General features: G+C 34.0%; 1 protein-coding gene across 1 annotated transcript in view; it reads left to right on the top strand.

Annotated features, from left to right (window-relative positions):
• FER (FER tyrosine kinase) overlaps positions 1 to 27,717 on the top strand; it is a 399,396-nt gene that overhangs the window by 261,446 nt on the left and 110,233 nt on the right. Inside the window, exons 16-17 of the mRNA XM_054589991.1 lie at positions 2,507 to 2,622; positions 5,076 to 5,170. Coding sequence (XP_054445966.1) covers positions 2,507 to 2,622; positions 5,076 to 5,170 — 211 coding nt within the window. The remainder of the gene's footprint in view (positions 1 to 2,506; positions 2,623 to 5,075; positions 5,171 to 27,717) is intronic.

The following is a 27,717-nucleotide window of genomic DNA, read 5'->3' as shown; positions in this document are numbered from 1 at the left end:
AAAGTACATTATTCTATCACCAGGGCAGGGCAGTGGTAGGATTGGATTGGGGAGTCATCACTTAAGTTTAGGAAGCAAAAGGAAGCTCAGCCACTATTTGAGTGTTTTCAAGAACCAAGTTTCTGTTGGAACAAGAAGGTGAAAAGAATTACCATAAAATACAGTGAAGATAAAATTTTTAAAATGATGAAGCAGAAGGCACAGTGGCAGTTGAGGTTAGAATGGGAAAAGGTGGATATCGAAGGTTGAATAGAAATCTGCAGAATCTAATTAAGATTAAAGAGGGAGAAGATGGTGATGAACCTAGGACCAAGCTCCTCTTATGAGGAACAACATAAAAATGGACAGGAGACATGATATTTAGCCTCCTGGACTTAAGGTCAGTAGTAGACATGAAGCTGTGCCTGTTAAATGACAGGGAGTGGCCAGTGTCCCAGGCTTCCTGACTTCTTTGGATGGAGAAGAGGGGTTCTGGGAAGCCTAGTCTTTTTCTCAGCATTTGGAGACTGCTCCCTTGACCACTGTTAATAGATTTGAAATGCTCTGAGTTATGATTGTTGAATGAATGTTTAAAATTTTTGAATGCCTAACACAGCCAAGACCTGTCCTGTAGGGCAGAAACCATTAGAAAGGTACAAAGGGTTGGTAAGTATTCAGTGATGGGATACATGATTTTGGTAAGATCAAGAAAAACCTTCATGAAGAAAGGGGCTTAAGAAATGAACTTAAAGATTAGTTAGCACTTTTTCTGATTAGAGTTGGAGGATGGTTTCCATGGAGGATAAAAATGTAGGAAAGACATGGCATGTATCTTGAAATCACTAAGTACCTGGGTTTAGGATGCATGCGACAGTTGGAGGCTATATTATTGAGCTAGACAGAGTTTGAGAACGTGATGGTTATCAAAGGATAGATTTTAAATAAGAAAAAAACTTGTCTTTTGGAAAAATTAACCTGGCAGTGCTGTGGTGAATGGATTGAGTGACAAGATCAGCCTCATTGAGAAAGTTAAGATCTTGAATCAGGGTAGCCTTTCTGAGATGCAAGGAGAAAGACACTGTATCGCAAAGGTAGAACCTAAACGCTTGCAGGGAGAATGATGGTCCTAGTTAATGAAAAAGGTAATTTCGTCAGGAAAAGTTCTCTAATGAGTAAAGTGTTAAGTTTTAGACGTGTGAATTTATAAGTGCTTCAGAATCATTCAGATAAATAGAGGCCCAGCGGTGATTGTGTATATGTTAGTATCTTCTCTCAGTTCTATCTCTAATGTATTAATGATCTGATAATTGTGCACAGGGGTAGGGAGGTGGCCTTGAGGATAACAGACAGGAAAAAATAAAAAGCTCAAATTTTCCTTTTTCTAACTTATGATGAATGTGTATTATAGTATTCATATTATTATTACTTTTCATGAAGATAATTATTTTTAATAAATATTTAAGAATTGAATATTAGATTTAATAATAATGAATACTATTTATTAAATATTTACATATACTTAAAAGCTAAGTAAAATGAAAATTTAAAAATTAAGATTTAATAAAGTATTCAAAATATTATCTTTTAATAATTTTAAGTTATTTATTAGTAACATGTGAAATTTACATTTCTTGAACTATTGGTTAAGAGTTACATTGATCTTAGAGCTCCAAAACTCAGTAACTAGCAGACTCCTACTTCAGCTACTTTCTTGCTCAACAACAATAGCATGGAAGCATATTATAATGCTTGCGTATTATAATTATAGCTTCATAAAAAATATATAAGCATACATAGAAAAACTTGAAGAGAATACTAAAAAATAATTGTTAGCATTGTAAGCCTTCTCTATAAAGTTTTGTGTTTATAATAAAAGAAAAAGACTTTAAACTACAAATTAAGCATTTAAGTCAAAATACATTTTAGCCATAAAATGAGGTTAGGAGTTCATACATGTGATAGAAATGACTGCATCACGGGTGACATGGCCATTTGGGTGAGAACCTCCTCTTCCCCAGTACCTTCCCTCAGAGAAGGGGCACCTGCAGAGTGGCTGTTGTCAGTCCTTCATCTTCCCGGGCTCGGTTGCCGCCCCCCTCTTCTCTTACTCGCTCGCTCCTCTCCAGTCGATATGACTGTGTGGCTCAGCACCAACAGCCACACCACAGAATCTCCACTTTATCTTTAAACATTAATGGATAACACTTTACATTTAATAAAATGCAGATAATAACAGGCCTAAACAGAATGAAATTTATGTACTTCTGATAATGTCAATTTGAGTTTCTCCTTTTGCCCTATTTTCTTTAATTTTTCCCCCATTTTCCTTCTCAATTGTTCTCAAACATCAATCCCCCAAATGTCTGATATCTAGGGTAGTAAATTTCAAGGTGGGAGGATTGGTAAGAGTAATATTCCCATCTTTATTTCCACTTCAAACTCGGAATAATGCTAACAGTACTTTGATTAATTCAAGATTTATGTGGCTGTCTTATACCTCAAACAATAAATGTATTTTTATTTTCAGGGAAATTTTGGTGAAGTATATAAGGGCGTATTAAAGGATAAAACTGCTGTTGCTGTTAAAACATGTAAAGAAGATCTTCCTCAGGAACTGAAAATAAAGTTTTTACAAGAAGCCAAGTGAGTTCTTTAAAGTTATATAAAATATGTATTTATAATATAAGCAATTCACTGAAATGTAAGTTTATAAATTATGATTTTCTCAAGTATAAGCACTTTCAGAGCCCTCATAAATAACCATTTAATACTATGTGGAAACAAAAAGTTTCTGTTCTTGAGTTAAACTATAGATCATTTAGGCAATTCATAGTCAGAAGAACTTGATGATAAAAAACAGTGAGTATTCTTTAAGTTTTTTAAACAGTATTACAATTTGCTTTTATCACACATGCATATACATATATGCATATGTATGCAAAGTTGTGAGTTCCCTTATAAAAAATTACTGTATGCTATATATGTAAATTATTTATAAATGTTTAGATATGTAATTTCATTTCTTCTACCTTACTTAGATATTATCACTTGATTCTTTTTTCCCATCTGTTAGTTTTGTTTTCTAAGAACCTCAGATGTCTTCTTTAATTTATTGTCTGGCATTTGTTCCAAAATTTACAACTGTTTTGTTTTTAATAGATCTTCTTGGAGGATCGTCTTCTCTTTCCTATTATTAGCTAAAATTTAATGTTCCACATTGCTACTCCTGTACTGCAGATAGTTAAAACTATTCTGTTAATGGTAACATCTGGTTTCTACAACAAAACAGAAAACAAGTTAAAAGATGCTTTGGGCAGAGTGAGGATAGACATGGTCGGGATGTGGATGGACGGACAGATAAATGGGAGAGGAGGAGAATGCATGAATCTATAGCTTGTTGGTATAAAGGGAGGGAGGGACAAGGGCGTCTGTGTCAGAGGGATGTGTGTCTCCATCACCCAGAGTATGAAATTGAAGTCTTTATAAAGTGTCATGGAAAACAGAGGACATGACAATGACAGTACATGGCAATGAGAGAACTAAGTACCATGACACAGAGATTTTAATGTATGTTTCTCTGTTTATCTAAAAATAACTATTGATGGAAATGGAATAAACTATTGTGATGCATTTATTAAATAATGCCTATAGAGTAAAACTGAAAACCTTTTCATGTATATTATTGGTAATTCAGAAAATATACTCTGATAAATTTAAAGATGTGCTATTACAATTGAAATTCATAGGTTTATTATTTTATAGATATTCACAGGTATTCTTATGGTGCAAGTTATATCCATTTTCAAAAATATCTAATTTTTTGCTTTCTAATTTTATTGTTTTATTGCAAAATAGTTTACTTTTCTAAAGTGAGATTGTTTTATTTTAGTAATGAAAATTATGTCCATGTAAAGCTCTTAAGTGTCCTTTAATAGATGATAGAGCTATATATTGAGATATTTAATATTATTGGAGTTCAGGCTGGATGTTTTATGGAATTTCTTTACTAAGCAGTTTCCCAACTCAGGAATGATATTTTGTATTAAAGTCAAACATTCTAAAACTTCTTTTTAATTCCTTGTAGAAGTTGCAAACTCATAGTTATTGTCAGAATATTTCCCTCACTTCTAGAATTCTTCCCCATTTATCATTTCATTTATAAACCACTCTGTATTTTCAATATAAAACATGTTTCTTAGAGCTATCTCTGCTTTAGTTGTCCATGTACAAAATGTATGTAAACTATTTTTTATTTCTCCAAATAGAGTTATTTTTTTCCATTCTCTTAAGAAAACTGCATCTTTCAAATATTGAGTGGAATTTTTACTATATCAACAGGATAATATGGTTTAAAATTTGGTAATAGAAATCATCAAGGTAGACAGGCCTCTGAGGGAACCTAATTTCCTTGTAACTCAAGCTTGGAGTCCGAAGGATGAGTCTCTGTTATTTTATAGCCCTCTGAAATTTTGCCTTAGCCAAACTAAGTCTTCCTGCTTCAGCTTAAGTTGATACTGAAACACCGTGACTCAAGTTATTGGTTAACCTTTTACCAGCTTTCTCAAAACTTTTGAGTGCTTACTATTTTGAAATTAATTATAATCATCAAGAAAGCATTTATTACAAAATCTAATGAAGGGATTACCCTATAGTATTTATCAATGTGATTGGATTCTTATTTTTATGTATTTTAAGTCAAGTGTGTACATAAAACAAAATTAAACCAAAAGATACTACCCTTGCAATTTACAGTTTTGAGTTCACTGATACTTTTCAACTATGCTTTAGGGAGTTCTGCATATTTTGGAATAAGTAAATTATTGCTATTTAGCATGGTTGTTAGTCATTCAGAACTGGCTAATAATTTTTAAGTGAATATTTAATTGAATTAAGTATAGTTGTTTCATTTGTACCTATATGTTGCCAATATTAATACAAATTTGCACATATCCCATTTATCATAATTAGGTTCATATTGACGTTTTAAACATCAAATTATATCAATTAAAGTATATTCTACTTGTGTATACTCTTTATGATCCTAACTTAATGCTTTATTGTTTAAATAATTATTCTTATACTTTTTTCTCCTACAGAATTCTCAAGCAGTATGATCACCCCAACATTGTCAAGCTTATCGGCGTCTGCACACAGAGACAACCCATCTACATCATTATGGAACTGATTCCAGGTAACCTCATTGCAGAGCTTTTTCTGGTGACATTTCAGTGTTGTGTTTCATTACTTTCATATTTTCAGTCTCTTTGATTTCCCCTGGTAATGTTTCCAAGGATTTTGATTTAACGTTTTCCTGATGACAAAGAGCTTGTATACATATTGGACATTTTTATGGCCTGTAATATTTTGCTATTTTTAGAAAATGTCAACCAACCTTTTTAAAAAGAGAAAATAACTTATTATAGTACAGTTAAACATGGAATTTAGTTATATATAATGTTTATGTGAAAAAGGCTATTTAGAAAAATAGCCTACTTTGGTTGATTTTATAATATTATAGTACTATTTTATACATAGTTCACCATGTACTATTTTCTAAGTTTTGTACATTACCACACATACTCTTGATTGGTGGTGTTTAATAATCCCATAGTGCTTTTGGTCACTTATGAACTATGAACTAATTTTATGTGTGAACAAAGAAAAAAACTAATGTCTTGGAATTTGTGTATCTTGTGACTTTTAGTACTTCCAGCCTTTTTGGTTAACAATTTTTGCCAACCACAAAGATAACATCAAACATATAGTAGAATAAATTTTTAATTTACCTTCATTTTATATCTTCCCATTGTGAAAAATATGAGCAGAGGTAAAATTTAATCTTTATAAGAGTTACAAATATAATATGTAATAACTGCAAAGGATTTTCTTTGTTACTGTTTACACATTTTAAAAGAAGAAACTTAAAGGAATATAAAAATATTTTAATATGTTTTTTACATAATATATGTACACTTTCTTGTACTGACATATGTATACACCTCTGAAACCATCGCCACAATGAAAGCAATGAACCCATCTATCACCCCCTAATTTTTCTCATGCCTCTTTTTAGTCCCTTCTTCCTGCCGTTCTCTACTCCCTGTACAGTCAACCACCGATTTACTTTGTGAAACTATATATTAGTATTTCTTAGAATTTTATATAAATGGAATCATAGTGTCTGAATTCTTTTTTGTGATTCATTCATGTTGTAATGTGTATCAATAATTTATTCCTTTTTATTGCCAAATAGAATTGTATCACATGAATATACCACAGCTTATCCATTTAGATGTTTATAGACTTTGGGATTGTTTTTTGTTTAAGGCCACTACAACTGAGGCTGATTTGAACATCCCTGTACAAGTCTTTGGATGGACATGGGCTCTCAATGTTCTAGGGAAAATACCTAGAAGTAGAATGAGTGGATCATATGGAATGTACGTGTTTAAGACACAGATTTGAAATCTCTATGAAAACATTTATATCTCACATGCTCATATCATAAAAATTGGGCTAAAATATTAAAGAATAATGGACTCATAATTTTATGACATTTTCAAGTTAAGCCTTAGTAACAAATTCTTCCCATTCTCTACTTTATTCTCCTGTCAATATAGTCCTATGTACCCTTCCCTTTCTCATCAATGAACACAAAAGAATGTGTAAACATAAATTGTCAAAATAGCAGTAAGTCCTTGTAAAAAATATTTCCATTACAAGATGAAAAGCTGATATGTGTATTAACCCAAGGATTTAATCCAGATACGCAAGGCTGGTTTCAACATTTAAAAATCTATAGTGTTTGTTTGCCAAAAACAAAGATAACATATCACATCAACAAAGTAAAAAAGAAAAATCACATGATCATATCAATTGATAAAGTAAAAGCACTTGACCAAATCTAACACTCACTCATGATTAAAAAAAAAAAAAATCCTCAGTAAACTAGGAATAGAGAGGAACTTCCTCAGCCTGAGATGAATACACACACACACACACACACACACACACACAGATGAATATATATGTAGCCTGAGATGAATATATATATATATATATGAATATATATTCTACAGCTAGCATCATACATAATGGTAGGAAACTGGAAGCTTTCCCAATAAGATCAGGAACAAGGCAAGGATGCTTCTCTCACCATTCTGTTTCAACATTTTACTGCAAGTCCTAGCTAATGCAATAAGACAGGAAAAGGAAACAAAAGGTACACTGACTGAGAAGGAAGAACTAAAACTGTCTTTGTTCATAGAAGAGAATTTGGCAGCTTCTTACAAAACTACCCATACTCTTATTAAATATACTCTAACATATAATTTATTAATCATACTCTTTAATATTTACCCAAAGGAGTTGAAACTCATGCCCACACAAAAACTTGCGCACAGATATTTATAGCAGCTTCATTCATAATGCCAAAACTTGGAAGCAACTAAAATGTGTTGTACTAGATAAGTGGATAAATAATCTGTGAATAAATGAATCATTTGGAAGATTATTCATTGCTAAAATGAAATAGTTCATGATAAGTCATAGAAGAAATTGAAATGCATACTACTAAGTGAACAAAGCCAATCTGAAAAGACTGCATAGTGTATGATTCCAATCATTGCATTCTGGAAAAGGGGAAACTGTGGAAGTAGTTAAAAGTTCAGTTGCCAGAGATTAAGGTGGGTGGGAGGGAGGGAGGGACGAAGAGGCAGAGCACAGAGTATTTTTAGCATAGTGAAACTGCTATCTGTGATATAATACTGGATAAACATCTTTTTACTTTTGTCCATACCCATGGCATGTACAACACCAAGGGTGACCCCTAATGTAATCTGTGGACTTTGAGTGATAATAAAGTGTCAATGTAAATTCATTGCTTGTGACAAATATACCTTTCTGGTGGAGGATGTTGATAAATAGGGGAGACTGTACTGTGGGGGGCACATGTTATAGGCAAAATACCTGTACCTTCTTAACATTCTTGTAAACTAAAACTGCTCTCAAAAAAACTTTAAAAAAAATTTAAAACAGAATAGAAATGAAATACACTTGGTTGCCTTTGAAAAAGTGTAAGGATCTCTCTCTCTGTCGTTTCTCCATTCACTCTCCCCCTCCTCCCTTCCACTCCAGCATTCAGTGACATAGCTGCATGGGCCACGAAAGGCTGGAGAGGGCGGCGATGGAGATCTGGAACTCCCGTAAGCGTTGATGAAGATGTGGGAAAGCCAAAACCCTCAGCCACTTTGGAAAAGAGTTTCGCATTTCTCAAAATGTCCCACACCTAGCCATAAATTTTCCATATAAACTAAGAGTTTCGATCCTAGGTATTTACCCCAGAAAATTTAAAAATCTACCTCTACAGAAAAAGTGTATGTAGATGATAATAGCAGCATTATTTATAATAGCTTCAAAATGAAAACAGCCAAAATGTCTATGAACTGATGAGTAGATAAACAATGTAGTATATTTATATCATAGAATCTATTAAGCAATAAATGATCTAATAAATGGTACAGTATAGATGAACCTCAAAAACCTTATGCTAATTAAGCAAGTCTAGTGCAAAAGACAATATGTTACATGATTCTATTTCTGTGAAATGCCAAGAAAAGACACCTATAGGTAAAGCAGATTTGTGGTTTCCTGGAGTTGGGGGTTTAGATGGGGATTGAGTATAAAAGCATGAGGGATCTTCTAAGTGATGAAAACGTTCCCAACTGGTTTAGTCATGGTCGCACACCTCTGTAAATTTGTCAAAAGTCATAGAATTGTACATTACGATGGATACATTTTATGTATGTAAACTGAGCTTCATTATAGCTCTTAAAAGCCCAAGGTGTGGTTCTGTTTGTAGGGTGTTGTCCAGCAAAATGAAAGATTCCCAGTTAGGACACACATCTAGACTGCTGTTTCAGCCCTGGTCAGGGCGGGTACAAGAGGCAACTGATCGATCTTTCTCACATTGATGTTTTTCCTCCTCTTTTTCTCCCTTCTTTTCCCTCTCTCTAAAAACAAAATTAATGTGGGGGTGTGTGTGGGGTCGGGGGGAGAGAGAGAGCGAGCTCCCACAGGTGCATCACTCTTGGAGAAAGAAAGGTCTAAGGGCTATTCAGCCTTGGCTGAAAGCTTGCTCAACTTACTTGACCCTTCTGTGCCTTAGTTTCCTCCCCTTTAAAATAAGAATAATTGAGTTGTTGTAAAGACAAATGTACTGTGATTGTATATAAGTATACATTATGTCTGTATATCTAAAGATATTTATATAAATATATAGCTCTTAGAGTGCTCGATACAAAACAATTTTATGTGTCCTCATAATTATCATGTTTGCTTTATAATTGGCTAAGAGAAAAAAGTAACTTATTACAATGCTATAATCCAGGAAGAACTTTAACTCAAACTCTGAAACACCCCAGCCCCTAACTCTCTAATCCTGCCCGGTAATTTCTCTAGCCAAGGATGACCTGGGAACACACTAGGAAGTATAATGTTTGTCTTTAGTTTTTCCCATTTCACCACTATTTGTGACTGCTTTGTATGTTTTAATATTGGATTGGCCCAAAAGTTTTTTATATTCTTTCCATAAAATAAAAGACATTTTTCATTTTCACTAATACCTTTATTGATTTGGATATTTTGAGTATGTCGGCTTTCTCCTGCTATTGGCTTATAGTGGGTAGAGGCCGGGGTGCTGCTTAACATCTTCAATGCATAAAACAGCCCCACAGCAAAGACTTATTTGGCCAAAATATCAATAGTACCAAGAAATTTCACAAACCACTTTTGACATGTTCAGTCAGTCACAGCACTTTCCCCATAAACTACACAAATCTTTTTTTGTGTGTTTCAGTTGCGTTTTTACCTTTCTTGAAATAATAAAGCATAATATGCTGCAAGTGTTGCATATTTTCTTCCATCTGCAATACTAAAATGGCTGCACAAAAATTCACCAATTTTGATTTTTTTTTTTTAAACATGCTGCTATGACAGCTGTCACAATACAATCTAACAAAATTGTTTTGAATTCAGTTAAAGGAAACTAAGCACTAGTAGAGCTATCGTATGGGAAAAAACGTAACGGACTTTTTGGCAAGCCAATATTTAGCCTTCAGTTCAGTTCTCCTTACATGTAGAACTCAAGTGGCTAAATGGCCTTGAATTTTAGCGCTAACCTATAATATAGTAGTTAGAAAAATTTTTCTTAAATTTGAAACCTTTCGTAACAAACTCTCAGACCACTCTAAAACAGTATTTTTCTGTCCTTTCCTCTTTTCATGGAAGGCATGATGGGGAAGGAATCTGTTAGTTTTTATTCTTATACAGTATGAATAAGATACAATATTTTATAGTTACATTAAATTTTAAAGTTGCCAAAGCACTTTAATTAACATTACATCATTTGCTCTACCAGGCAGTATTTTTATCCTCATTTACAAATAAGCTACATGAAATATAGAGAGCTTAAAGTGACTTGTCAACATCAGTTAAATAGCAAGTGGGAAATCATGCTGTTTTCTATTATATCATTCAGTTAATAAGTGGGTCAGAATATATAATCCTTTTATGAATTGAAAATACAAATGAAAATTCAAGCCAATGTCTATGCAAGGTACCCTAAGGGCAAATACATGAATTCTTGTTCCATAATTTCTCAACCTGGTGCACAGATAAGTAAATAGCTATTGAAGTAAACAGAAAAAAAATTTTTGAGTTACTTTTTTTCTCTAGGGAGATCCAGCTATGAAAGGAAGATTTAAAAACTGGTAGGTTAAAAGCAAAATTTAAGAACTGCTTAGTGTCTAATACGCAAGACATTTTAAGAACATATTTATGCAATGATTTTAATGCTCCTGTTCTCATCAGATAACTTAGCCCTTTGGAATCATAAATCCAAAATATATTTTAACCATAGTAATGTTTGAAGAGATTATAAGCATTTGAAAAATTCAAGTTTAGAGTGACTACTCCTAAGATGACCCTGTCTTCATTTGAATCACCTCTTGAATTACAAATACCATATTTACTTCTTTGCAATGGGTTACTGGATAAGAAAAATCAAAGAAAAGGCCATTCTAAATGAAACTAGGAAATACTGAAATAAAAACAAACAAAAAAGCTCTAATATGCTAAAAGAAGACCCCCATTTTACTGTGCAAACAAGTTGTGTAATACTTAGAAATTCAAGTGAAGGAAACGATGAGCTTAAGTGACAAGCATGAATTAAAGGAATATTTATGGTTCAGGCATCTGTCATTTGTTTTCAAATATGTGGTTTGATCAGGGTGCCACAAGATACCCTGAGGAATAGAAGCTTAAGCAAATTAACCTCTAAGTATGGTGTCTCTGCAGATCCTGGGGTAGAGGTAATTAATTATAGCAAGGCTTAAAAAATGTCAGTCTTCACTCTTGTGTTCTCTAGAGGTTTGTACAATAACTTCCTCCTCCTTTCTGACCTGGATGTTCTCTTTGAGTTAAGAACTTCCTGGAATTAATTTCATGTTACATTATCTGGTACATTCCTCAGCTCACACACGTGTGCCCCTGGGCAGTCCTCAAACTTATCTTAATTTTAAAATGATATATGGCTTTGGAACTTTTAGAATTATTGAAGAATTTCTACCAGGTTTGAGATAGCATCAAAATATATCTCATCTCTGTGATACGCTGTAAAAAGAGGAACTAAGCTCATATAGTTTATATTGTCTAGAGATTTTAGTTTAGAAATCTGGACGTTATTAATAAAATTGTTCTCATAAGTATCTCTAAATTTTCAGTAGACATCTTTCCATTGTTAGAATTCCTTTTCTTTTAACTATTTATTTCCATTTTAAATTTTATAGTAATTTGACTAATTCCTGTTAGTAGGTTAAATTCTCTTTACAAATAAACATTCTACACCTCCAATTCATCATGACATTTTATATTTTTATGTAATTTTAAGAGACTTGATTTCAGCTACCTGACATTATTGCAACAGGAGGTTATTATAGTAGGTATTGCAAGTGACAGCCCCTGTTCCTTTGATAACGAACTCCCAGTGTTTGGCTCTGGATACTTGTCCTGCGTTTGTTTCACTCATCATAAATGTAGAAAAGGACAAATTGTGCCAACAAAAAATTAAGGAACATGGCTCCTGGCACCCGCTAAAAGAGAGCCCTCAAAATCGGAACTGGCGCCTTATGTAGATTTAACCCATCGTCAGTTGTATAATATCACTTCACAGCAGTAAGTGTTGACTTCAAGAGCAAGGATAACATAGTAACTCTCAAATTAATATTTTATACCAAAAATGATAACATGATGTCAGCTCCATGGCTGGATTTTTTATTATGCAAATAAATTATTAAAGAACGTAATTGCATAGAGTTTATTACTTCATGTTGTTTGAGGATGTCAGTAGAATACTCTTTTAAAACAAATTTAGTATGAATCTCAATGAGTATAATTATAAAATAGTGCATTGTGTATTTCATTTTTGAAGAGTGGGTAACTTTAATATATTAACTGATGTTACAATATCTAAACTTAGAGATTGGTTTTTATTTTGTAGTTCAATTATACTACATTAATGAAAAGCACAGTAAATATGCTCAGTTGCCATCTTGTATCACAGATAATAGATTGTCATATAATTAAAATATTTCCAAAACAATATTTTAAAAGGAATGGCAACTTTAAATGGATATTTCTTTCTCAGCCAAATGATGTGTTGGGTTGCCATAATGTTTCATTTGCTGCCTGATATCCCAAAGCAAATGTAGATAGAGTAGTTTAAGTGACCATTTCTCTAGATACTAAAAGCACACAAAAAGCAGTTTGAAATTACTTTGTTTATTTTACATGCTACCTAAATTGACAACCTGGTGGTATTCCACCCATGTGATATTAGCATTTCCCTGTTGTTTCTTCAGGGAGACCACTCCCTTCAAATTGTACATATTCTTTCCCAAAAGTTAAGCTAATGCTAAAAACATTAACACAGAAAAGGATATTAGAAGTAAAACCTAAAATATGACTATTACTTTATTGCCTCTTTGACTTTTATGGTGTTAAAGAAGTGCCTAGGGGTGTTTTGTTTTGTTTTGTTTTTTTTCTTTTAACGAACCAATGTTGATATAACAGACATGTTTACAAGGTCCATGTAAGCCATAGATGCACTGTATACATCTAGCCAATATTGCTCATATGTTATTTGTACTCTGAGCATCTCATGGCACTTATACATACGACTGCTTCCAGCGAGGAGGTAGGTAGCCTGGTGAGCAAGACAAAACAGGTTCTGAGGCATAGAGCAGGCTCTACTTTTCGATCCTGTTTTTAAAATGACTTTATGGTAATTGAAATTTCTTAATGATTGAAAGTAAGTATAGGAGTTAGGAACATATACGTGTCCTTCCTCAGGAATAAGCAGTTCTTTAAGGCATTGAGTAGTTTTACTGTTGTTTTATTAGGTTATCATTTTTAAGTTTTGTTACTGTACACGTGAGTCTTAAATACTAAGAGATAAAGTTTAAAGTAATATTTTAAATGATAAGAAAATTTGCATTATTTTTGAAAGCCTACTTATATTTGATGCAAATGTTGAAAGTGTGAATAGGACTAGGAAAACTAGTGAATTCAACTGAAATAAAAAATCAAATTTTACTTGTTGTTTCTACAAATAAATAGGTTTTTCTCTATAAACTATCCAATGTATATGAATCTGACAGTGCCTATTAATATGAGATTTTCATATTATCAGAATTATAAGAAATACAGTTATTTAATTTAAACACAAACTATTTTTCCAAGATTGAAAGACAGGTGAAAATTGATTGAATGAAAGTTCTCTCTAAAAATATTTATTTTATTCATAACAAAAGTTAAAGTAAAAATGTTAGGTATTTTCTATTTTGCATTAAAGTGTACCATAGTCAGAGTATTTTATGTAGAAACCAAACACATGTCTCTTTTAGCATTAACCAAAGATATTGCAATACTACTATTATTTTCCTTTATAAATTTTATTCCTTTCTAGATGTTTTTATTGTGTATTGAGAAATAATAACCAGACAAACCCTGGACTCTTTCTAAATTTCTGGAAGAAATGAAAAACCTTATGATTTGTATTTGAGAAGGTATATCACTTTACTCATAGACACCACAATTCTTTAAATTGAATGTTATTTAAAACTACTTAAGGTTAGCTATTCTTTTAGGTTATTCATTCATTTATTCAACAAACAGTTACAGAATGCCTACAATGTACTAAACATTCAACAGTGAAGAAAACAGACCATAGACACCATAAAAAGCAAAAAATATTTGCTCTCATGAAGCTTACATCCTAGTGGGGAAAGAAATATGTTAGATATATAAGTAAAATGTATAGTAAGTTAAATGTTATTAAGAAAATAAAACAGAGGGGAGGAGATAGCAATTGCTGGGATGGGTGGAGGCTGACTTAACAGGCCGGGGAGGCTTCGGAAGGTGGGATGTTTGAGTAAAAGTTGAGGATGAGCATTGCAGACGTCGTGGGGTTGCCGGAGAGCAGCATGGCTGTAGGAAGGGTGAGGGGGGGTGGCAAGTGAGGTTAGAAAGAGAATGGGGCTCGAGTCATACAGAGCTTTGTAGATCTTACCAATGATCAATATTTTGGTTTAAAGAGTCATCTTTAAATGATTCTTGTGGTGATTACTCTAAACTAAACATGCTAGCTTCTTGCTGTCCTTATTAGCTTTCAAGGGTAAATAATGTGAACAGAGTTTCACTTTTATGACAAATACCATGGACAATACTGAATACCTTTTAGGTCCTCCAGGCCTAAGAGACGGTGTTTTTGCTGAGTCACCTGGATGGGACCATATTTATTTTGGCCTTCTCTTCTTTTTCCTTCGTCAATTTGAATACACTTGTAAGGATGAAATCATTCTTCTTCTTGTTAAGTGCTCATTCTATGATGAGCCAAATTAATTACTTCAGAAAAATCCATTATGCATTTTTTCTTTTCTCATTCCTTCAGTAGTTTTCTGGTCATTTTTAATATATCTCTACTCATTTAGGTACTCTTTATTTCCCTTTCTATTTTCAGATACTTTATAACAAAACATCTTCACAAATTCATTTTGAAGCATTGTACTTTATATTAAAAACGGCATAGCCTCTTGTCATTGAAAATGTGAAAATAATATTAGAAACTGTCATTATAGCAAGGTTTTGTGTATGGGGAACTTTCCTGTTCTTTATTTGCCTTTATTTGTCCTTCTCTGTAAAGCTGAAGTACATTGCCATTGGTATTTATTTATGAGCATGAATTTCAATTCCAGGAAGAATATGATACAGCTGTGCCTGAAATTGAGAGCCTAATAAATACACCTAGAAAATGTAACCTTTGCTAGAAAATATAAATTTGCCTAAGTATTCTGTGTCAGAATGAGAGAGCAGTATCACATTTGACAATATCTGCACTCAAAATGAAAGACTTTATATAGCATACTGAAAGATTAAAGAAGTGACTTTATATAGCATCTTTAATAATTTTGTATCTTAACAGATTATATATATTAAATATTTTCAGGTTAGCAACTGTTTTTTTTAAGACTTTGTTTCTTTGTTGTCATTGTTGTTGTTCTCTTTATCTGGTAGAGAACTTTTTCAAGAACTTTGATAAATCATTTTATATTCTAAGAAGACATTTGCTACCAGCAAGTGGTTGAATCTCTATATAAAAAATATCTGTATTTCCTACCATGGCTACTAAAATTAAGAAAAATTTTCTATAGTTAATAACAATCATTTGCTGAATAGGATAAAAGACTCAAATTTTGTCTCTGCAATTTTTTTCATCTTTAAAAGTGCTTTCTACAAATATTATATGAAAAATGTATAATATATCATTGAGATTATTTGTTTGAGTCAAGTTTATAGTCTTCCATTTTTATTAAAGTGGAATTTCTACATTAATGAGGCTGTAATTTGAAGGAGCTTTATTCTTTTTAAAGTATTTCAAACTTCTAAATGTTTTGATAAAAATAAATCCCAAGATTGACTATTTTAATTGAAAATACATATATCACCCTGTATTTACGTGACTTTGAAACTTAGAACTATGCCTGTTTTTCTTTAAGACTTTCCATTCTTTATAAACCTTCTGTGACCTTTGGGTTAATTATTTGATAAACATTTACTGAGTTTCATAAACCATATACATTGGTGAAAATATAGGCATGATCTTTTCCCTCACTGAATTCAGTGTAGCAGGAGAGACATACATTTAAGACTAATAGCAAATAAATTATTGTAAGCTTTGCTATAAAAAGAGTATTGCTCAGAGATATGGCAAGAGGCAGCACCTAGTTTATTTTAGAGGCTTTAGGAAACAACTCTAGGATGAGGCATTTGTGTTAGGACCAAAAGATAAAAAGCAATCTAGCTCTGTAAAGGGCTAGAGAGAGGCACAGAAAACAGCAAGTGCAAAAGCTATGAGTAGAAATTGCTTTTGTATCTGAGGAGCAAGAGGAGGGTTAGAATGACAGAGGCAGGCCAAGCCTGGGAGGGACTGGCGCATAATAAGGTTGGAACACTAGGAGGGCTGGAAGGATGAAGGGCCTCCTAAGTCAGCATAAGCAATTTCCAATTATATTCCCAATATAGTTGTGTTTTAGGCAGTAGAGCAAGGTTTTGTTTGTTTTGTTTTGTCTTGTTTTGTTTATGTGTTACTTTCAAGCAGTGCATTGGAAACACAATGAAAAATCGTCCCAGAGCCTCATTCCATTTGCAATTCTTGGAGACAGCGGCTCTTACTAGTTTATTGTGGAGTTTTGTTGTTGTCTGATTTTGTTTAATTTTAGTTTTATTCTTTCAGAGCTTTACTTTGAAAATCAAAACATATATGAATATATATCTCTTTTTAACGCAAATGATAACTTACTCTTCTGCTCTCTGCATTTTTTTAAATATATTTTTATTTTTAATTACAGTTGATGTAAAATATTACATTAGTTTCACTATACAGTCCGGTGATTAGACATTTTTATTACATACGATGTGATCACCCCAATAAATCTATTATCTATTTGGTAATAAATACATAGTTATTGCAATATTACTGACTGTATTTCCTGTGCTGCACTTTGCGCACACACAGACCCTGTGACTGTTTTGTAACTACTAATTTGTGCTCCTTAATCCATTCATCTTTTTACCCAGTGCCCCTCATCCACCTCCTTTTTGGCAACCATCAAAATGTCCTCTGTACTTGAGCCTGTTTCTGTTTTATTGACTTATTTTCTTCTTTGGATTGTTCATGTAAGTGAAAACATACGGTATTTTTCTTTTTCTGTTTGACTTAGCACAACACCCTCCATGTTGTTACAAATGGCAATATTTCATTTTTTTTTGTAGTCGAATATTTCACTGCAAGCATGTACCACAGCTTTTTATCCACTCGCCTACGATGGGCACTTAGGTTGCTTCCATTTCTTGGCTATTATAAATAATGCTGCAATGAACATATGGATATATGCATCTTTTCAAATTAGTATTTTGCGTTTCTTCAGATAAATACCCAAACTGGAATCACTGGGTCCTTTGTCTCTTATTGGAGCCTTTGTTTTAAATTCTATTTTGTCTGGTATAAGTATTGCTAATTCAGTTTTTTTAAATTTCCATTTTCATGAAATATCTTTTCCTTCCCTTTACTTTTAGTCTGTGTGTCTTTCAGTCTAAAGTGAGTCTCTTGTAGACTGCATGTGTATGGGTCTTATTTTCTTATCCATTCTGCCTTTTGATTCAAACATTTAATCCATTTGCATTTAAAGTAATTGTTGATGGATATGTATTTGTTGCCATTGTATTATTTATATTTTTGATGTTTATTTTTTCTTCTTAAAGAAAATCCTTTAATATTCTTATAATACTGGTTCTCATAATACTATTTGGTGTTGATGAAATCATTTAGTGTTTTTTTTGTCTCAGAAGCTGTTTGGTTTTTGATTCTAAATGATAGCTATGCTGAGTAGAGTAATCTTGGTTATAGGTCCTTGCTTTTCAAAACTTTGAATATTTTATGCCAATCCCTTCTGGCCTACAAAGTTTCTGATGAGAAATCAGCTGACAGTTTTGTGGAAGCTCCATTGTAGGTAACAAACTGCTTTTCTGTTGCTTCTTTTAAGATTCTGTCTTTGTCTTTAACCTTGAGCATTTTAATTACGATGTTTCTTGGTGTAGGCTTCTTCGGGTTTATTTTGTTTGGGACTGTGTGGGTTCTTGACTTGTATATCTATTTCCTTTGCCAAATTAGAGAAGTTTTCTATCTTTTTTTTTTTTTTTTTTCAATTCCTTGCTCGTTCTCTTCTCCCAGTATGCTCATGATGTGCATACTGGCACATCTGATGTTGTTCCAGAGGCTCCTTAAATTATCTTCATGTTTTTGGATTTTTTTTTCTGCTTTTATTGGGTGATTTTGCTACCTTATCTTCCAAATCCATGATTTGATTCTCTGCTTTCCTAACCTACTGTCGATTCCTACTAGTGTATTATTCATTTCAGTTACTGCATTCTTTATTTCTGACTCATCCCTTTTTATGTTTTTTTAATCTCCAGTTTAATTTTTCCTCTCTCTTCATTGAAGTTCTCACTGAGTTGATCTGCCCTTCCTCTAGGTGCATTGATCATCCTTATAACCAGCGTTTTGACCTCTGCATCTGGTAGATGTGTTTCCATTTTGTTTAGTTATTTTTCTGGAATTTTGTCCTGATCTTTCATTTGGGACCTGTTTCTTTGTCTCCTCATTTTGGCTGCCTCCCTGTGTCAGTTTCTCTATATTAGGCAGAGCTGCTACATCTCTCTATCTTGGCGGAGTGGTCTAATATAGCAGGCATCCTGTAGGGTCCAGTGGACAGCCTCCCCTGTCACCCAGGTTGCTAAAGGTATGCTCTCCTGTGAGTGTATGCACCCTCCTATTCTAGTTGAGCCTTGTGTGTTGTTGGCATGTCAATGGGAGGGATTGACCCCCGGGGCTGATTAGTTTCAAGGACCTTCCAGGACTACAGAAAAGGAGCTACTGTTTAGGGACCCACCTCACAGAGCAAGATTCACTTCAGCAGGGCTCTGGTGTCCACTGAGTCTGCCTCTTGTGGAGGTGGTTGGGTGGTGCTCTGGTATGATCTGAAACTATCCACTGGATGCACTGGCTCTCGAGCCTTTGTCTGTGCCCTGTCTGGGGCCACACAGCATGAGCTATAATCCACAAGCAGATAGTTGACACTTATGCTCGGTTTAGAGGTGCCCTGGAGAGGTGAACCTGAGAACCAAGGGTCAGCTGTTGGGCTTGGAGCTGCTTAGCAAGAGATAAGGAGCATGCTGAGGCCAGATGTTGCTTGTTTGGTGTTTGCAGACCATTGAGAGATTTTAGGAAAGCCCCCAGCACGAGCCAAGGCAGGCCTTTTGAATGGAAATGCCACTGGAAACCTATTGGGTGGGGCTGCAAGTCAGGTGGAGCAGAGCCTCTGGGAATCACCAGGGCAGAGCCAATAGGTTGACGGAAACTCAGATATGGTGTCTGCCTGCACCTGCAAGGGTAGGGCTCAGGAGAGAAACAATGAACTCTGCTAGCACTTCTGTCAGAGAATTCTGCCCCTTCGGTCCATTCGTTTCCTCCCCATATGTCCCTGGTGCCTTTTGAGCTGCAGCCCAGCACTGGAGCTGTGAGTGCATCTGAGTACATACATGCACAGGCCCTTGAGGAAGGGACACCTGGGATTCCAGAAGACCTTTGTCTCACTCAGCTTCAGCCCCTGCTGGTTTCCATAGCCAGAAATTGGGGAGACTTTTCCTCTTCCCCTGTACTTTTCCCAGGGTCCCAGTGCAGGGGAGCTTGGTATGAGGCTGGGTCTCCTCACTCCTCAGGGGGCACCTCCACAGCTAAGATACTCTTCCTGATTTTTAACTGCTATACATGGTTATGGGACAAGCCCATGCCACATCTCTGCCCCTCCTCCCAGTCTGGACATGGCTTTTCTATATATCCTTAGTTACAGGACTCCTGTTCAGTCAGCTGGTTCTCAGTGGTGGTAGTTCAGTAGTTTAGCTATAATTTTGATGAGGTTGTGGAGGATATGAGTACCGCACCTATTTACACTGCCATCTTGACCAGAAGCCCCCTGTGTTTTTTACTTGACAGAGTATCTTGGAGATTTTTTACATCAGTATATATAGATTTATTTTACTCTTTTATGAGTTACATAGCATTTGTTTTTGCCCTGCTTGATCACTGTTTTTTGAGTCATCTGCTACCATGAAGAGTACTTCAGGAAAAATTTTGTATATTTATGTATGCTCTCCTATGTACCTAAATCGGTATTTTATACTCCCCAATCTTCATATCTCTGGATCAATAGTTCAGGCAGCATTTTATCTGAACTCAAGAGATTTTTCCTAGAAAAGAAACTGGCTCCCTGTGAAGCTTGTGCTTCCAGAGCTTTCACAGAATAATGTGTAAAAGCTGATACATGTCAGAGATGAAGTTATAAATGACCAAGCAAACCTCATACCCTAGTCATGGTTATATACAGGGTTTTAAATTAAATTTGTTGAGGGTGACACTGGTTTATAAGATTATGTAGGTTTCAAGTGTGTAATTCTAGGCTATATCATCTGCATATCGCATTGTGTGTCCTCCACCCAAAGTCAAATCTTCTGTCACTGTATGTTTGACCTCCTTGACCAAGCCCACCCCCTGCCTTCTGGTAACCACAATACTGTTGTCTGTGGCTATGTATGAGTTTTTATTTGTTTTCTTGTTTGTTTGTTCATTTTTTTGCTCTCAGTTTTATATCCCACATATTAGTGAAATCATGTGGTTTTTGCCTTTTTTTGTTTGACTTATTTCACTTAGCATGGCATTCTTAAGACCCATGTGTGTTGTCACAAATGGCAGTATTTCGTTTTTTTCTTCTGGTTCAGTAGTGTATATATACTACCTCTTCTTTATCCAATGATTATAATATAGATTTAAGTCTTTATGAACAAGAGTGTCAGATAGCATTTTTTCTTCACTATATAATCACTGTATAATGTCCCTTTTGACTAACTTTGTTTCATCTCAGCCTACTTGATTATGGAGTCAGGATTTCTTTAGAAAATGTTTGACAAATCCCTGTGGAAAAAAATACCTGAAGTGTTCGAGGTTTCTCACTGATTAGTTGTGGTGTTTGTTTTTATTTACTTTAACAATTACAGTAAAAGAAATGCTCTGTGATATTCAAAATGCAAATGTATTTGAACAATAAGAAAAAGGAAAAAAATAAAACACAGGGGAAATTTTCCTTGAAAAAAATAAAAATAGGAACATGGTTTTCTTTAAAAAAATGCATTGTAAAGCTCATTTGGAAGATGGTATACTTTAGAGTAACTTTTGCCAGTGTAAACATGACCACTGTGGCTTTGGAGCCATACATGGATTTAACTTCTCATTCCACTCTTTCCAGTTGTGTGACTTTGGGCAAGTTAGTGAGTCCCTCTAAGCCTTGACATTTTTGCTTATAAAAATGAGGGACAAGAATAATAATGTTCCAAGAGTTAAATGAAATTATATGTAAAGAACATGGCACAGTTCTTTCTTTTTCTACATTTTTGTTAGTTTATTTTGTTCATGAGATTCTACATATGAGTGAGATCATATGGTACCTGTCTTTTCCTGATTGGCTTATTTCACTTAGCATAATGCTCTCTAGTCCATCCATGTTGTCTCAAAAGATAAAATTTTCTTTTCTCCCCTTTTTTTCTTTCCCTTTCTTTCTTTCTTTTTTTTTTAAATATTCAAGTAGCATTCCATTGCATAAATGTACCGCAATCTTTTTATCCACCCATCTATTGATAGACACTTGGGTTGCTTCCAGTACTTGGCAATATGGTACATAATGCTGCAATGAAAATAGTTAATGCAATCTATGTTCTTAGTGAATATTAGTTGCTTCTAAATCATTCTAAGCTGATGAGTACCATTAAGTATTTCGTTTTCAGTTCAGTGAGCTATGAGATTCCTCTAGTGCCCAAATACATCAAAGTTAACAATATCCCATCTTTGAAAACTGCCAGTAGTTTCAAAATGCTAATGGTTACCCATTTTGGCCCAGGTTGTTTAGTCAAAATGTTAATTTATTAAAAATTAAGCCATTTATTTATTTCTCTTTCTACTAGAACATTACCAAACAATTAGATTTTTATTTAATGGAAAAGAATGTTGTTAATGTGTAGGTTTGTCCTTGACATTTTTTAATATAAAACCTTTAGATTTTAGGAAATTAAATAAAAAGACACAGAATTTCAGATAACAGTGTTCAGTGGAACATTTACTCTAAAGTCTACAATAAATATAGAAGGAAATATGATTCTGAAAGGAAATATAAAAAATACTTATTTGTAATTGGAAAGAGTTTGGAAAGCAGACCAAGTAAAACACAGTTCAGAGACTTGGGAATTTATAACGAGATTGACAAATCAAGGTTAGAAGTGGATAGTAAGTAGATGGTTCAGAGGACATGTGATCTATAGAGAACTCACAACCTGTGTGAGGTGAATAGGAATGAATAGAGTAACAATATGGGAAATGTGTCAGGATGTATAGCAAACCAGAGTATGTAGACAAGTTTAAATAATAAAATGATTTGGCTACATTGTCTTCACCCTCTGAGTGTACTGAAGAGCTGAGTTTTAATAGCTGAGGTGGGAAGTGATTAAGCTATAAAAAGTCCAGATTAAAATGGGTCTGGCAGTATCCCACAGAAAATGACAAGGTTTTGACAAAGGGAATGAGGATGTTAATGTTAAAGATCCTTCAAAGTGACTTTGTATTTTTGTGACAATGTTGAGGTATATATGTTTTCCCTTTCAGAAGGGTGAGCCATGTGGGTTTTTCTATTTGAAAATTATCTAAGTTGCTGTGGAAATGCAGGGGTGAGCAAGTTAGGCTTACATTGTGACATTCCTTTGAGGTAATCAACCTATTGTAATAATCATAGCCTGCATGTCTTTTTCCATACAAATACTGTAAACCTACTTTTGCTTCACCCCTGTAGTTTTAAATGTGATAGGTGAAAGATTTGATCTGTTTTACTTAAATTTTTCAGATAGTTAAAATTTTCATTGTAGAATGGATATTTAAGTTGTTTTATATAATCTATAAGCAGGTATAAACTTAGACACTTGAACAAGTCCAAGAATGTGCTTCTATAACTTTTTGAAATAGCTGACCATAAACTAGGTTTGGGATTTGTATTTCTCCAGTTGAGTGTAAATTGGACTCATTGACATAAATTATTTTTCAAATACAGTTATCTAATAAATGTGAAATGTGAGTTAATATTTAGTTACATCAGTAATAACACATAACTTAAAAAGGAATGATTATAAGTAAACAGAGTCAACATTAATGAGTTAATGATTTGTTCTTAGTATTCTATACATATATAATGATGTATTTCATATCAGATTGAATTTTCATCTGGACCTGCTATGGCTAATTTAACTAAAATCAGTTTTGAAGCATCAAAATTCTGCATTTATGATTATTTTCTAACCTTTCCTGTTTCTCCTTTGTACACACTCCCCTCTCAAATCATTAAATCTTTCTCTCATCATCTCTCATTTGTCTTTCCTTTGTCTCTTTAAAGCAAAGTATAATTTCAAAGAATCTGATTAGTTAAGACTTTAAAAAAATTAATAGAAGAAAATATAGCTATTCCAATATCACCATTGCTGTCACTTTTCTATTTTTATGCACACAGAGTATATTATATTACACCTGGCCATAAAAGTGATCCATAAATCAATACCAAAAGTATGAAAGTACATACATTTTTAATATTAGTTTCTAGATAATTTCTTGGCTGAAAATATCTTAGAAATGCCATTTACTTAGCATTTTTAACGTGTATCTGTCTACCACCTAAAAACTAATCATGGCTGGAATCTAATCAAGTTAGAACTTGCTATAAATATATCTTGTAATAAGGAAGAATATTACCTTTTTTCAGTTTGAAATATTGCTTCCGTTCTACCTGGGATTCTCCATGCTTGTGTGGAACATATAATATGTTACAAGCAAAATAAAGTATATAAGCTTTTAAAATTATTTTCATAATTACCTTCAGAAAAAAATTGTGGAAAAACAATTTGGGAGATATTTCAGAGGGACACTCTTTAATATTAGCTTTCAGTTTTTATGAGTATATAATTTCCCAAAGATTTGGTATTTCAAATCGGAACCTTTAAAACACCTAACTTTTTACATTACTTATGTGTAGTTATTTTTCTTTGTAGCCATTTTTTTTTTGGTAAGAATTTACATTATCACATAAGCCAAATGCATGTGAGGAGCAAGGTAGCAAAAAAAAAAAAAAAAAAAAAAGGAAATAGAGAAAGAAAAAGTAAAAAAGAGGTAAGCAGAGCTGGCAACAGGAAATCAATAGAGTTTAGAAAGTAGGCCTTCAAAGTTAACTTCTATCAATTAACAGACTCTATTAGATGATAAATATAAATAACACTAGCAATATGTGTACATTAAATGAAAAGAAAATTTTATTGGTGTCCTCTAATTCCAGTAAATTGTATCCTTATATTATTTTCTCTTAATCTTATAGCATCAGCTTTGAATAGTAATTTTAGTGGTCATTCTGAATGGCTGCCTTCTCTCTACTTGCAAATTTGTGGATACATGTTCTTTTATAATTCTGCTACAGCCTTGTTCTCAAACTGGGAGGCTGGGGGAGGTTCAGTGTAACAGCAGTAACAATCAGTGGCAACAGTAACAGTAACAGTGAATATTTCTTGAGCTTTTAATTTTCCATATGTTGGGCACTATGCTAAACTCCTTGAATCTTCTCCACAGCCCTGCAAGGTTGTTATTATTAGGCCAAGGTTATACGTGATGAGGCTGTGGTTCAGAGAAGTTTGTTTCTGGCCAAGGCCACAAAGCCCTGTCTCAGGTCTTCAGATTCCAATTACTTATTACTAGGAAGCCTCTGAATGGGAGAAGCCAGCCTTCTTTACCTCTCTTAAACTTGTCTGCCTTTTTTTAATACACTTATTAATTTAATATTATCTACCTCTTCTGCCTTTTATACACTGTCCTAAATTCAACTACAGCAGAGAAATGCAAATTAAAACCACCATGAGATACCTGGTCACACCGGTCAGAATGGCCATCATAAACAGATCAATAATGGGCGCTGGCGAGGCTGTGGAGAAAAGGGAACCCTAGTGCACTGTTGGTGGGAATGCAGACTGGTGCAGCCACTGTGGAAAGCAGTGTGGAATTTCCTCAAAAAGCTAAAAATTGAACTGCCTTTTGACTCTGATTCTACTGCTGGGATTATACCTGAAGAATCCCAAAACACCAACTCAAAAGAACCTATGCATCCCAATATTCATAGCAGCACAATTTACAATAGCCAAGTGCTGGAAGTAACCTAAGTGCCCAACAGTAAATAAGTGGATCAAAAAATTATGGTACATTTACACAATGGAATACTATGCAGCAGAAAAAAGGGAAGAGCTACTACCCTTTGCGACAGCATGGATGGAACTGGAGAACATTATGCTAAGTGAAATAAGCCAGGGGGTGAAAGACAAATATAATTTGATCTCACCTATAAGTGGAATCTAACCAACAGAACAAACAAGCAAGGAAAATATAACCAGGAACATTGAAAAAAAAAAGAAACCAACAGAATCAAGAGTAAAGAAAGGGGGCTGAGGACGGGAAAGGTCGAGTCAAGGAACATGTATAAAGGACCCATGGACAAACCCAAAGTGGGGAAGGATTGAGGAAGGGAGGTGAGGGAGGGGGACAGGGGAACGTGGTAGCAGGAAGGTGGAGACAAATGTACCTGAACAATAAAAAAATAAAATAAATAAAATTAAAAAATAAAGACTAGGAAACTGCATTCCGATTTTTAAATACATGGATTTGAAACCTGGAATTGCCCCCTAAGTTTTTCTTGGGAAAGTCAATTAATACTTAGGGTATTGCTAAGAGTATTCAATGAAATAATGCCTAGAACAGCACATGTAAACTATTTTAAACATGCAAGACACTTTTAATATTAAACTCCTCTACCAAGGGCTTTGCTTCTCAGAAAAGGAGGGTTTTTTCCCCCAATCTTTATTGAAATCACAAGTGTTTGGGGACTAAGTACTACTTATAATAAGATATTGCCAAAATAATTATATTAGCAGTATTTTATTATATCAAAATAAGGATTTAATTAGATAGAAAAGTCACTCATTCTAGGAGACTTTAATACCTCTGAAATATTTTATCCAATATGAGAAATCATCTCTTTATTATTCATCACTGTGGAGATATGTCAGACTCATCCCTAGTACCCACTTTGTACTTTTAAATTCTGAATGTAAACAACATAGCTTTGTGTTCAAAGCAAAAAAACTGGTTAAATTTTCCTGAATCAAATATTTGAAGGTGGAAAGAATGTGAACCCATGTATTAGGATTTCATTTAGTGTTTTTGAAGAAATAATTTAGACATGGTGTTCTAGTAGACTTAAGAACATAAACCTAAATTGAAACCTGAAGTTATATGGAAATTATGTGATCATTTCTTATTTCATAAAGAAATTCTTCACCTATTTGAAAACAGCTTTGGTATCACTTCAAATGTGTTTCTTTTTATTTTCTTCCAGGGTACCAGAACAAGTTCACTTCACTTTTTTTAAAGTATTATATTTACCATGCTTTTTATGTCTTCATCCAAGTTCTTGAAAAATATTGCAAAGGAGAGGAATGAGCATTCAATTCTAAGCCATACCTCTGATAACCTTCTTACAGGTCTTCATCAAATCTTAAATCAAAATTCCACAGCTATCTGTGTTCGGCCTACACATCCACCTAACTATAATTCTATCCAGCTTCAATTTACTTCATCTGCCTTTAACCAAAGGATTAGAATGATGGGTCGAAGGGCTTGGCTGGAATCTTACTGTATTATAGTTATGGCAGTCCTTTGATCTACTTTTTTATAGTATGAAAAATCTGGTTAGCTTTTTATAAAGTGTTATGAGAAATAGTCTGCCATTGATCTCTTGCATCCCCACTTGTCTTAAGGGTTGTGCCAAGAATTCAAAGCCCTGATCTTTTCCTGGGCCATTGCCCAGGGATGTGTTAGTAGTGAGCACCTTTGAGGGAGAGGTGAGGCCTGCCTCTGAGGCAGGGGGCAGCCTGGCCGTGAAATAGCAGCTTCCCAAATGCCGGCCTCCTCCCCTGGGCTGCCTTCCACGTGTGCAAGTGGCCGTCCATTTGGGCTTCATCACAGCGCCCCGTGCTGTGCTATGAGTAATAAAGTGCGTTGTCTCTGACTCGTGGAAAAATAACAGGTTAACTTATTAGCTTGTGAGTAGGGTAAAACTCCTGGGCCAAACTATAACACATGCATAACACTATGCAAATCATAAGTATAGAGCTCAAATTATCAGGAAGTGTACACACCCATGGTAACCGTTTTCCTCACTTATGAAATAGGTTAGTTTTGTACTTTTTTTTTGAACTTCATATAATGAAGTCAAACTTTATATATTCTTTAGATCTGGCTTTTTTGTTTTTTTGCTCAGCATTATATTTGCGAGATTTACCCATGGTGTGGTTGCAGGAATTCATGTATTTTTATTACTGTATGTTATCCCATTATATGAGTGTACCAGAATTTATTTTCCATTCTACTCTTATGGACATTTGTGT

Source organism: Pteronotus mesoamericanus, unplaced genomic scaffold (genome assembly GCF_021234165.1).
Source record: "Pteronotus mesoamericanus isolate MK-2021 breed Mesoamerican mustached bat unplaced genomic scaffold, CSHL_Meso_final scaffold_167, whole genome shotgun sequence".
Lineage (NCBI taxonomy): Eukaryota > Metazoa > Chordata > Mammalia > Chiroptera > Mormoopidae > Pteronotus > Pteronotus mesoamericanus.
This window is presented reverse-complemented; position numbering and strand designations above follow the sequence as displayed.